Below are 13,880 nucleotides of genomic sequence, written 5' to 3' on the forward strand. Positions count from 1 at the left end.
TTTCCCCCATTATCTGATTATCCAAGTGCATCTAAACGTGTTGATCGGATTACTGAGTGCATGTAAACGCACTGACTGTTTTGGCTGGACCAAAAAACCCAAATTAAATGTTTGAACTTTTTTTTTTTCTTCTTCTAACTGTAATGAAAATGTCTCATAGTGCAAAATCCAAAAGACACTCCAAACTGTTCTGAAGAACAAGTTACTCATTAGTCAGATGTTTGAGGAGATTAGATAAGATAATCCACGTGTGTAAGGAAGGAGAAAGACAAAGGAAAGCAATGAATAAAAGCTACAGAGAAAATGACTCCTAACAACCACCTGGAAGACCTGGTAGACACCAGAACTGCCCCCATCAGATAAACAGCACTCCGAAGGGGAATTTCACTGCTATTTAAAAAAAAAAAAAAATTCTACATACTTAAGTGGGAGATGTAAACAATTTCAGTGGTTTCATTAAAGTCGTGATAAATCTGAAGGAAAGAATAACATATTTGGGGCTATTTTGCTCCACAAAGCCCCGCATGGACACTTCTAAATAAAAAAAAATAAATTAAAAATAAAAAAAAGAGGGGGGGGGGGGCGGTTATTCAAGGGTTCTTTAGTAAAGACAGTGGTTCTATATAAACCATGGACACTCAAATTGTATGATTAAAGGGTTTTACTGATGGAGAATGCATTGTATATGGTTCTATATAGTACCAAAAAGGATGAGAAAGGATGTGTAGCTGATCAAGAAGAACCTCACTGAGAAAAGGAGACGGACACACCAAACAAAGCTGAACGATGGACTGACCACCCCAGAGTCCAGACCTCAACACCACTGAATGGGTTTAATCACTTCAGAAGATCTAACCAGCTTCTAAGACTGAGCTTTGGAGGCGTGTCTGCAGGTTCTTTGAGGAGCTGAAAGTGAGGCTCCTGAAAAGAATGGAAGCTGGGATGAAGGTGAAGAGGGACTCACTGAAATATCTGATATTTGGCTGTTGGGGCTTCTGTGTGATTTTCTGTTAAATTTATTTTCCTGACGATGAAAAATGAAGTTGTACTTTATGGCTCTTCTGACTGGAAATGAAATAAATATAGATTTCTGATTTCCAGATCATATAGGATCTTAATCCAGACGTCTGATTTAAAAACACAGCATTAATAATCTCTTCTACCCATTTAAGCAACGGCTCAGTGCTAAACTGGAATACAGTATAAAAACAGGTAAACAGGCGGTGGGTTACAGTAAACATCAGCTATTAAAAGCACAATTTACCTACAAACTAGTTTCTGCAAAAAAAAAAAAAAGCTAGTTTTTAGTGGTTAGGAGTTCAGGCATTAAATTTATTAGAAAAAACTTGATATTTAAACCATAGAAATAAAATCTCAGTGACTGACGACTCCGTTTACCATGTAAAAGTTCTTTTTTTATTTAAATTAGCTTAAAAGCATGAAAAAAAAACATCCATATATGGTGATACGACAGTACAATCATTCTGAAAATGGCAAAAAAGTACTTTTATACAAGACAGTGACGCACCTAACGCTTCCACACGGCTGAAAATAAGCACTTTATAAAAATATATCTACATCGTAACATGAGTGTCTTTTAACTGAGCCAGTACAGACGATGCTTTTAGCAGAGACGGGTGATCCCACATCCCTCGGCGAGGGAAAGCCGAGTACAGTGTTGTGTTTGGGCTCGGAAGGGAGCGTTTAGGGAAGTAAGAAGCAGAGAGGTCAATGCGTATGAGGTCAAAAAGACTTCGCTCAGAAAAAAAAAAACCCAATTAAATGTCTTTTCTAATCTCCTTTAAGTCCCTCTGAAGCTGTGAAAAGGAAAATATGAAATATTTCAGCTGAACGGTCAGCTGAGCAGATCTGACCGACAGCGCTACAGATGAGAAATGCATGTTTAGTGATAAATAAACAAAAATCTACATTTACGCTTTTTTTCTTCCTGCCTCTTTATAAGGAGGTGGTCGTGATCCTCTGAGAAACTGCTGAAGATCATGAGAGCAGGTATACAACTTCTACCACTGCCCACAAGGTGGCGCTCTATTCCAACCAAAAATTCCACAAAAGCAGCTTCTCTCAGACTGAACCTCGCCAGTCAAAAGTTTGGACACATCCGATTGCATGTTTTTAGTAATGGCATATGAATTTATGCCCAAAAAAAAAAAAAACAAAACACGAGAACAAAAAAGTTATTTATTTATTTATTATTTTTACACCAATAAGTTTAAGATTTTGAATTTAAATTCTGAAAAATGTATTTATTTATAGCAATGTAGTTAGTTATTACTGTGTTTCACTTTAAAAGTGAATTAGTTCATTAGTGTATCCGTATTCACGCATTTCAGCCAATCAGTCTTGATGCCTTCATTATTTAATAATAAAAATAAATAAATAAAAGAACCTTTAATAAACGTGTCCCCGCTTTTGACTAGCTGTGCAGACATGTAACCACACTAGAAGAAGACTGTACAACATTGTTATGTTCAGAATGAGAAACTCATACACGCCCGATCCTGTTCTTGGAGATCTACCACTCTGGAGAGTTCAGATCCATTACACCCGTCTCCAACCGTCTGTAGGCCTTCACTGTGTTAGAGTAGAGCTGGAGCTAAACTCTGCAGGGTGGTGGACCTCCAGGACCAGGACTGGGCACCCTGTGGCAGGCGTTTCTGATAAAATGGACAATCAGTGTAGGAACAGAGAAGGTGCAGCGAATAAACTCGTGACTCAGTTACACATGGGCACGTTTTGAAGATACAGGACTCTGCAGGGTTTCGGGGGAATTGCAGACACCGTCAAGGGTCAAGAGAGGAAAGGCAGCTACTCTTGAGCTTCCTTTCGCATCATTTTGTAGACTTCTGTGGGTCCGTCCACGTGGGTGATGGTGGTGGTCAGCTGGATGTCCTCCCCACTGTTCCCGACCTGGTCTCCTGCAGGAGGAAGTGAAGCAAATACACGCATGAGACGCCCAACCTGTTCAATGCCTGGGTGATAACCATCAAAGGCCTAATCCCATTTCACCCCTCGCCCCTACCACTGAGCCCTTAGCCCTCTGTTTTGCACATCTAGGGGTGGGTGTCCTGATTCTTGTTGAGATAGAGGGGTGGGGTGAAGTGTTGGGGCTACATGGCCCTCCAAACGGAGGTTTTTCCAGAGGCAAATGAAGTGTTTTGAGAAAAAAAAAGGAAAACTGGCCAGACGGCTGCACAAGAGACCAAAGAAACCCACAAATGTGGGAATTTCCTCTGTTAAATTACGATAACCACTGTATTTAAAACAAAAAACAAAACAAACAAACAAAAAAAGCTAATTGAATGCTAATGTTTTGGTAGCTAGAAAGCTAACTTTCCCGTTCCACCTTAAATAGTCCAGCGGTTCTGACACCTGAAGCGCCAGAATGTAACTGCTGCTCCATTTAAGGTGGAACGGGAAAATTCGAACAAGAATCTGGAGAATATCCGACTTCAGCTTCATATCCCTGAAGAATTAGGGTGGGTGATGATAAATAACTGCCCCCCTCTTTGAAGGCGTATGATCCCTAAATGTAACTAAAGCCCAGCAGTGAGGAGCTGAACTTTCCCCTCCTCTGCTGGCACTGCAGACGGGCAGGGTCACCTACAGAGCAGTGCTGGTAGCTGATAATGAAGTGATGCTCTTTTATTAGAGGGGCTCATTTCAGAGGGAAGATCTCAACCACTGTCCCTTATAACTCAGTTCTGAGGGCTTAGGCTGACACTCGAAAACAAGGGGTAGGGGCGAAAATAAGAAATGGGACTGGGCCAAAAACAAAGACTTTTTGTCCAATAATATATTAATCTGCACGATCAATATCATTGCTTTCTTAACCTGATATTAACAGCAGAGCCTTGAATTTCAAATGTACACTACATGGCGATGTGCACCTCCTACTCACTAGAACTAGGAAGGAGGAGGAGTCTAGCCTTTCACTCAACACTTAAAACCAGCGGGACAGTTAAGTTCGCCAACAAGCCATTTTTCATATATAAATACTCTTATAAAGTACGTGAAAATAGCTATATGAAAAAATGTGTGTGAAAAATACAAATATAATTAAAAAAAATGTAAGTAGGTGCACGCGAATACTCATCCAGTCAAATTTCATGTTCTGTTGACTTTTACAACAAGTGGCACTTGTCTGCAAATTTTAATGGACTATTTATTTGCTTCATTTAACATATTAGGAGAAAATAAACTATGATTAATATGTTTAATAACTTTTAAAATAGGCCACAATTTATTCTTTACTTTTTTCCCCCAGTATGTTAAAATCAGCAAATGAACTACTGCGCATTAAAGTGCGTCTCTGTAGAGGATACGACACTTATTTACACTTAGAAAATCAACAAAATATGGAATTTGACAAGGGGCGTATAGTGACCCATCCGTGAAGTGAAACACCACATACACACTAGTGAACACACACTAGGGGGCAGTGAGCACACTTGCCCGGAGCGGTGGGCAGCCCTATCCACGGCGCCCGGGGATCAGTTGGGGGTTAGGTGTCTTGCTCAAGGACACCTCAGTCATGGACTGTCAGCCCTGGGGATCGAACCGACAACCTTCCGGTCACAGGGCCAGATCCCTAACCTCCAGCCCACGACTGCCCCAATATATATATATAGTATATGGCTGTATATGAGACTGGTTAGCCATGTAAACTCTGTTCCACTGGTTTGTACTGTTACAAGTGAATGGTCAGACACTCATGGTCAGTACTTCTGTATATTAGTCCAGAATAAATCTTTTCTTCAGGCATCAAAAATATTTTTAGACTTTAAACAGAGTATTAGCAAACTATTGATTAAGGGATCTGGCCACCCTGCCCTGCATTTTGAGAGACCAAAGGGAACCAGTAAAGTGGAATTTTCCCACTCTATCTGGGAGGAATCCAGGCAATGATTTTGTGACTCATCTAATTTGTCCGATTCTCAGAGCTCCACATGCTGAAGGTCACTTAGTTTACCCAACGGCTCCTTTAGTCACCAGAGCTTTGATATATAACGCCACAGTGATCTCTATGTGGACAGACAGGGGGGGAAAGCAGCAGAGCAAATTTGGAGGAGCCAGCTGTGGAGAAAATAGTTGGCTATGCTAAGCAGCCAACTGTGAACCTAAAAGCAAAAAAGAAAAAAGTCTGACGTCAGTAGATGGATGGCTTTCATTACGCCAGTCCTGGACGAAAGCCTGGTCTCCATTAAAGACTCCCACTCCAGCCAAGGAGTCCCTGCTTCCCCACGGGAAAAAACACAAGCCCCACCCTTTCCTGGCACCATCCGAGAGAGTGTCCTACATCGGACTTTACCCTTTAAAAAGGGAACTGTGGGCTGTTTAAACAGCACAGTGGCTGTAGGTGCATCTGTGGTGCAGATAGCATAGTTTTAAAGTTATGTAGGAAAGAATAAACTAACAAACATTAAACATTCTGCATGACCATTTATGATTAAACATGACAATCATAACTGTATATTTCTTGCTAGCAGTGAAATATGCCCCCTCACCCAGCCACCGAATAACCACGCCCCTCACCGAATAACCACGCCCCCTCACCCAGCCACCGAATAACCACGCCCCCTCACCCAGCCACCGAATAACCACGCCCCCTCACCGAATAACCACGCCCCCTCACCCAGCCTTCAGAGTCACCGAATAACCACGCCCCCTCACCCAGCCTTCAGAGTCACCGAATAACCACGCCCCCTCACCCAGCCTTCAGAGTCACCGAATAACCACGCCCCCTCACCCAGCCAGCCAACCACTGGGGCTTTTACAAAACAATAAATAATGAATTAAATAAAAATGTACATTCATTACATGCAGCTACTGAATAATTTACCCTTATTAATTAATAAGATTTGGGCTTAAATTCAGATGGAAAAACCAAAATATACCTGGAGAATAATGAATTCGCTCTTACCGCTGGACTGCTCGTCTCCGTAGCGTTTGTGTGACGGTGCGTACAGGAACATCAGGGCGAACACGTACAGGTTCCACATGCCGTAAATGCCGGTAAAGAAGGCGCTGTTCACCTGGACTGTATAATCTCCCCAGTGCCAGTGACCCTCGTTCACCTGCGAACACATACACAGGAGCTGTCGGGGTGGCTGGAATGATGAACTGATATTTTTAGCGTGTTAAACCTTTATGAGCCGTCAATAGACGTCGAAAGCCCTTTTCCTTCTTTATACTCCTCACACGGAATTATTTGTTGTGTCAAAGCTGACGCTTTAAAAATCACGACTAATGATTATCGCCGCTAATTTTTATTCCACCGTTAAAGCATTTTCCAAGTTTGACCCTTTGAACCATCTGTAGTTCTAGACTGAAGCCCCGCTGAGTGCGCGCTGTACAGAAATAAGTCTACCAAGTAAGTCTGTTACTGGTGTTGAACCAAAACACAGCAGCACTCACAGGAACGCGTTTTATTTTTCAAAAATAAACAAAGAAAAATCGGACGAGTAATTGGGGCTGCCTCTTCGGATGAGCCAATCAGCTGCAAGTACGCAAAAGCTTGAAAACCCTTGTTAAATGACAAAATCGCACATCCTCTACAAGGAAGAAACTTAAAATATCCTACGTTTTTATTGCATGTTAGTGCTTAGTTTCTATTCTTTTGGAGTTCAAAACATTGAAAAAAAAAATGTTATTTAAAATGTGGCATAACTTTTGCAAAGGCTGCGTTTTATGTTATACTTCATATGTGTGTAAAAACTTGTTACCTATTTTTCACTTAAATCAACAAAAGAAAGAGGAATTTGACCAGGGGTGCCCAAACTTTTGTATAAAGACAGTCCAAGGTCAAATTTTAACAACAAACCTACACAACAATTTAAGCAATTTTGATCATTTTAATCTTTTGACAGCCCTAGTAACTACGTAAATTTGTCGCAAGGGGCAAATCTGGCTTAAAATCGGGCAAAATAAAAGGCCCAGCCGTACATTTAGTTCACATTCTGTGTCCACAGGCTCTGCAGATCTACACAACAGTTCAGTTGGCTCACCTGGCTGATGATGAAGAAGATAACAGTCATGGCTGCACATGCCAGAGTCACCAGCATCAGGAACTTGAAACGGAAAATCAGGCCCTGAACAGAAAACGACAAACAAAACTCAAAGAGCCCAAACTATAGAGTACAAACACAAGATGACCCAGACTTCCATCCATCCATCCATTTTCTAAGCCGCTTCTCCGTCAGGGTCGCGGGGGGATGCTGGAGCCTATCCCAGCAGTCTTCGGGCGGAAGGCAGGATACACCCTGGACAGGTCGCCAGTCCATCACAGGGCAGACAGACAGACACACACACACACTCACACCTAGGGGCAATTCAGCATGTCCAATTGGCCTGACTGCACGTCTTTGGACTGTGGGAGGAAACCGGAGAACCCGGAGGAAACCCACGCAGACACGGGGAGAACATGCAAACTCCACAAAGAGAGGACCCTGGCCGCCCGGCTGGGGAATCGAACCCAGGCTCTCCTTGATGTGAGGCGACAGCGCTACCCACCACGCCACCGTGCCGCCCGACCCAGACTTCAGATCATTTAATATCGTCAGTACGCGAACTGCTTACCTCGTAATGCAGGCGGCGAGCTTTGGTCATGGCAGGCAGAGACGTCCTCTTCCCACTGATGTTCCTGAACACCTGGAACACCATGAAGCACAGGAAGAGGAAATAGAGGCACGCGCAGATTCCAGCCACGATGATGAAGGCCATCTGAACAACCTTGGTCAAAGAAACTCGATGAAACATTAACCACTGTGTCCGGTCCTGTACGGTCAGGCTGGGAATCACTAGAGGCGCCATGATTCAGTATCTCACCTCTTAATTCTCAATAACGTCACAAGTTTATCTACAAAGAGGGACTGGAGAGGTTTGATATCTGACCTAGGTCACTGGTGGCTCAGTGGAAAGATTGTTGGTGCCACTGCACCCCCCTCAGTGTCATGGGCAGCAGTGGATTGTGATTGGTTTGCGTGTAGAGGTGGGCAATATGGCAAAAATACGATCACGATACTTTTCACGTTTTTCCCCCATGATACTCAACATATCAATATTTTTGGGCAGCTAAAACACGAACAGGCAAAAAAAGAGCACATTAAAAAAAAAAATACTATCAAAAACGTCCTGTTTACTATAATATTCAAAAGTAATTACTTGTGGTTGCAAAGTTGGCGCTTTAATAACGTGATGAATTATTATCGCCACCAATTTTTTCTTCCTGCCGTTAAACCATTTTCCTAGTTTGACCCTTTGAACCATCAGTGGTTCCACAATGAGGCCCCCTCAGTGCCACAAACAGCCAAGAATTGGGAGTGGTTTGCTCGTAGAGGTGGGCAATATGGCAATAATATAATAATCATGATACGTTTTACTCTTTTTTTCACGGTACTCGATACGTCACAATATTTCTGCACTTCTGAAACACAAACAGGCAAATAAGATCCAGCAGTAGCACATTTATAAAATACTATCAATTTTTTTATTTGTGCTCAGTTTTACATTTTACATACGGCACAGGACTAAATCAAATTAAAACGAATTCTGCTCTCTTCATAATGAAACATGGAGCTGATATACTCAGAAAAGCATATTGTGACTTATTACAATAACAATAAACACGGCCATACTGCCCAGCTCCACTGGCTTCTTTAGACATGACTGAACACGTATAGGTTCATGTATATATTCGTTTTTTTAATGCTGTAATTCATTTTCCAACTTCTTTTCATCTCTTACAATGAAACAGGCTGTTTTTTTACTCTGCCTTCAAGTCTGATATGTAAATGAGCTCTATTCTGATTGGCTGTGCAGTATTGCGCCTCATTCAAAAACCTTTCCAGACTGAAGCACTCCTTATAACTTCAGCGGGAATATGAGGATGTAGGAAAATGTGCAGGTTTCCAACGACATAAAAACAGGCTGTATTTGCAGTTTCCATTTATGGACTATATGGGCTGCAGAGTGAACTGTGCGTCTTATATTTTGAGTGTTTACATCATCAAACTCTTGCTTCAAACAAGATTTCTCTCAGTTTTTCCATAACATAGGCCCTTTAAACATTAAACGGCTCTTTTCCTGCCCTGTTGCGGCTCCACAGCTGAATCAGATCAGTAGGTAATAATAAAATAATCCTCCTCTACAGTAAATAAAGCTCTGCTGATCCTTCAACTCAGTTTAACAGTAAATGGTCTTAAACTCTGGAGTTAATGTAGAACTGCTGATTCACCCTTTAACCCTGAAGATCAGCGCAGACGGCTGGTCACCATAGCAACACAGACGACAGTCTCGCCCAGCTAGTAGCTACGAAACAGCAAAGAGAGAGATTTAAGACAGACACCGATAATTTGGAGATGAATGGACTTCATTTATAATCACTCCAGCTGGTTTCCTGATACGTTTAATCTGCAACGAGAAACTGTCAAACACTGAAAAGTCACAAAGCTGAAACTTCTCATTTGCCGGGTTCTCGATAGGATTTTCCCGTTCAACCTTAAATGGCGCAGCAGGTTCATTCTGGCAGGTCAGGCATCATGAACAAGATGCTGGTGAATGAGAAGCGACTTCAGCCTCGTAAGAAAAACTTTGAGACAGTGTTACAAGAAACTGATCTACTTTTGTGGAAAAGTTTCCTGCTGGAGATGTGAGAAAAGCAGCTATAGCTGAGCTGAGTTTTCCTTTATATTATATTCTTTAGCCTACACGAGTACATCAACACATACTGAGACACATTTACAGCCAAGATGGTAAAATGGACATGAAATGTGGCTCTTAAGGTGGTTTGATTTTTGTTGAAAGGACTAAACAGCCCTTCTTAACGTTCAGCTTTCGGACCCCTGGTGTAGGCTGTGGGAAACATGAGCAGATAGCACTCCAAGAGCATGGACAGTTTTAAAACGGTCCCTTTAAGCCTCTTCAGGCGTTATTAGCTTTAGTAGCTTTAGTATAAAGCCAACAGCAGCACTAGTGCTGCTCATCAACACCACACTAGTGTGAAAGGATACAGCCAGTTCTGTCCCCACGTCTGAGGCCCAGATGCTGTAGAAGGGATTGGTTAACTGGACTCCTCTGTAAGAAAAGAAAACAAAAAGCCTCACGTTTATCATTCAGGACAGACGGACCACGTGAGTGCTAACTCAACATGACGGGCCAGATTCAGACCGGCGAGATTAAGGGCTGGACGACACCGTCTCTGTGCCAGGAATGAAAGCAGCGTGTGTTTGGCTCACCTCTCACACATATCGAAGATGAAGAGGCAGAAGGAGCCAAAGACGATCGGCCCAACCTGCTTCCAGTACACGGAGAAACGGTTCCTCTCCATCTGATCCTGGCAGGAAAAAGAGCAACAGACAGCAAGAGATAAGCCGATTAAAAACAGCGGCTTTGAGCAGGTAGGAATTCTACATTCCTTGGAAGTTCTCTCTTATGTTTATCTATTTTGATTGACATTTCAAAAAGGCTTGTTACCAGTCAGGTGCTTCAAGACACAGCATCGCAACATTATAAAGAAGCAAATTACTTCAGCAAACATCGTTTCCTAAGATGCACGCCCTTTAAAGCAGAGAATCCCAGATGACCCTGTCCCCCGCAACTTCCTCCAGCTCATTCCTGAGGACCCCAAGCCGCTCCCAGACCAACTTGGAGACGACCCCAGGGTCTCATCCCGGTAGGCTGTTCCTGGTACACCCCCACCGGGAGGCGTCCAGGGGGCATCCAGATCAGATGCACGAACCACCTCAGCTGGCTCCTCTCAATGCGGAGGAGTAGCGGCTCTACTCCGAGCTCCTCCCGGATGACCGAGCTCCTCACCCTATTGAATAGACTGTAGCCCGCCACCCTGCGAAGAGGCTCATTTCCGCCGTTTGTATTCGTGATCTCTTTCTTTCGGTCATTACCCACAGCTCCTGACCACAAGCGAAGGTCGGGATGTAGACCGACCGGTAAACAGAGAGCTTCGCCTTATGGCTCAGCTCCCTCTTCACCACTACAGTCCGGTACAGTGACCGCATTACTGCTGCCGTCTGACCCAGCCTGCGGCCGATCTCACCATCCCTCTTCCCATCACTAGTCAACAAAACCCCGAGATACTTGAACTCCTCCACCAGGGGCAGCTCCTCTCTCCTTACCTGGAGTGGGCATGCCGTCCTTTAATATAAACACTAAAATATATACACAGCCAAATGCGTCTAGACCAGTGAATTTATATCACAGTCAATTTTTCCTCACCTTTATTGAAATGAGTTTGATTCATTATGTATTTATTGTTTTCTTGCTGAATTCAACGCTTCTGTGAGGTCACAAAAGCACAATTGGCCTACAGCAGTTTGGCTCCGCCCACTCACACTGAAGCTATAAGGAGCGTTTCAGCCTGGGCTGCTTTTTGAATGAGGCTGAATACAGGACAGCCATTTAGAAGAGAGGTCATTTACATACATCAATCTTTAAAAAAAGAGGCTGTAAATTGATCATGCAAAATTAATTTGCAATGTAAAAAGTAATTATGACTACAAAACCACACAATGACTAGAACTGGAAAAAAATTAATAGAAAATACAGGCCCTTTAAATCTAGTCAAAAATTTCTCATTGAGATTGTTGTAAAAATATTTGAAGACTAAATTATTTGCAGACTTTTCTACTACATTTCATCTAGAGAAATTGTCTTATTCTACTGTTAAATTATCTTCCAATGCCACAAGACAATTTCTCTACATAAAATTACTTAAAATAGGTAATTTAATTCACCATGAATTAAAATACAGGGAAATAAATGAATTTATTAAAGCTACAATTAAAGATAATAAAAGAAAGAAACTGTAAGCGCTCCCTGAAGTTTTTACCATTAGATGTTCTCCACAGAAGATGATCCAGAATGAGAGCAGCATGGCGTAAAAGATTCCCTGACGAATATCTCCGAAGAGCAGCATCCACGTCCACTCAAACCCAACGGAGAACCATTCCACTGGGATGTTGATGAAGGTCATGGAGATTCCCAGAGCAAAGATAACCCTGCAAAACGACAAAACCCCTCAACAGACTGCATGACTGGGTACAGCGTCCTGCTCTGAAGCAGCACAAGCGCCGACAGGACACTTCATGCTATAGTTTCCATTCAGGCGCAAGCAAGAGGGCAGCACACTATAACACAGAAGAGATGATTTTGACTGAATACGATGAAATAATGGTTTATTTTCTCATGATAATGACTTTTTTTTTTTTTTACATGATTTTGATTTCAAAGTAATGGCTCATTTTCTCAAAACTGACTGATTCTTTCAAGATGGCTTTTTTCTTGAAATTTTGACTGAAAATTCAACATAATTGATCATTTTCTAAAATTTTGGCAGATCAAGTTGAAGGGATCCCTGCATCAAGACAAGATTTTCACCGATTAAGTCAATATGGTCTTTTTCGAGTGTCTGATTAGGTCAAAATAACTGCTTGTTTTAAATGATGCGCTTCAGTGATTTAATCGACCTAAAACAATGAAAACAAATGAATATATACTGACGGGTTCATACACACAAATCAGACTTGACCGTAAATCTCCTTCTGGCAGGTACACATGCTGAGAGGAGATCAAAGGGTAAAGCAGTGGGGGACTGGGTGGGCGGGGGTGAGGGGAGGGGATGTGGGGTGAAATTGACTCAACACAGACTGCATTCCAGCCAGCTCGACGGCCTGAGCAGTTCTGGCATGTTGGACTACGGCAACATGGAGGGACCACACCGTGCTGGTATGCTGAGAATGTTCTATGCCAGCTAATGTGCTCAGCCGTGTGGCCAAACGCAAGCACAAAGCACAGCTCTACTCAGTCCTGCAGCGGTCAAAAGAGCTTCGGAAAGAACAGCTTTATTCAGCAGTACTTCAGATTAGGTGGTTTCTGACACTGTCCCACTGCTGGAAACCACATCATAGATACTGAACCACTCCACACGGTTTGAGACAAGCATGCAGTCGATTATCAATTATGATGCTAACTGCTAGAATAAGCTTCCTTCAGTTGCTGGCTACATCAGCCTCATAGCTCCAGCCCAAAACCAAACCAAAGAACGTGAATAGAAGAGAATTACCTTTCCGATATGTCTCTCGGGTTTCTCAGAACACTAGAGGGCGCTCTTGAGCAAGTCCAAAACTAAAGGGCTGATGTAGAACATTTGAGCAAAATGAGTCTATAAATGCTTAAACATTTTTAAAGTAAAATATTTATTTCCTGAACTCTGAACGGTATAAAACATTTTAACTAGTTGTCATATTTTAAGAGCTTTTAAACTCGAGTTATAGGAGTTTAAAGCGGCGCCTCATGTACATCCACGACGTCTGTGAGTGCGAACAGCCAATGAGCTGCTCCGCTCGCCAACCAATCAGCACTCAGCTACTAAGATCAGTTTGCTGTAGAAAAAAGGAAAAATATCGCCGAGTTTTCTTTGCTTTTTTTTGGTGAAACATCCTTCTGCTTTCTAACATTAAAGGAAAGTTCTGGGCGAGTGATTAGAAACTACTTTAACTTTTCATTCTGAGCTGTTCAGCTCCGTTTACTCCCATTAATTGAGGACTCACTCGCGGGCGCCCTCTGCTGCTTACCAATCCTGTTTTTCATATAACAGGGGAAATAGGAAGCGGCCAGACTCCTCATAAACCTGCTCTGACTAAACCAAACCAAACCAAACTTCAGACCCCAAACACATCTAGTCACACTGACTACATTTGGGGTCAACTGGGTACACCGAAATATTTTTATGACGCTATTGCTTTACTTCTACTGCATTTGTCCATGACCTAAACTAAAAGACACTGCTGGCTGGAGGCTTGTGTAACAGTTCTCCGAGCCGTGGTCTACATCAGCTCCACTGAAGC

General features: G+C 42.6%; 1 protein-coding gene across 1 annotated transcript in view; it reads right to left on the bottom strand.

The window, feature by feature from the left end:
- Window positions 1-1,389: 1,389 nt before the first annotated feature.
- Window positions 1,390-13,880, bottom strand: part of wls (Wnt ligand secretion mediator) — a 35,388-nt gene continuing 22,897 nt past the window's right edge. The window contains exons 6-12 of the mRNA XM_017712290.2: window positions 11,864-12,032; window positions 10,254-10,351; window positions 10,029-10,092; window positions 7,597-7,740; window positions 7,026-7,109; window positions 5,942-6,095; window positions 1,390-2,936 (exon numbers count right to left, since the gene is read on the bottom strand). Of these exons, the coding sequence (XP_017567779.1) occupies window positions 2,827-2,936; window positions 5,942-6,095; window positions 7,026-7,109; window positions 7,597-7,740; window positions 10,029-10,092; window positions 10,254-10,351; window positions 11,864-12,032 (823 nt within the window). The 3' untranslated portion in view covers window positions 1,390-2,826. The remainder of the gene's footprint in view (window positions 2,937-5,941; window positions 6,096-7,025; window positions 7,110-7,596; window positions 7,741-10,028; window positions 10,093-10,253; window positions 10,352-11,863; window positions 12,033-13,880) is intronic.

This window comes from Pygocentrus nattereri, chromosome 19 (genome assembly GCF_015220715.1).
Source record: "Pygocentrus nattereri isolate fPygNat1 chromosome 19, fPygNat1.pri, whole genome shotgun sequence".
Classification (NCBI taxonomy): Eukaryota; Metazoa; Chordata; class Actinopteri; order Characiformes; family Serrasalmidae; genus Pygocentrus; species Pygocentrus nattereri.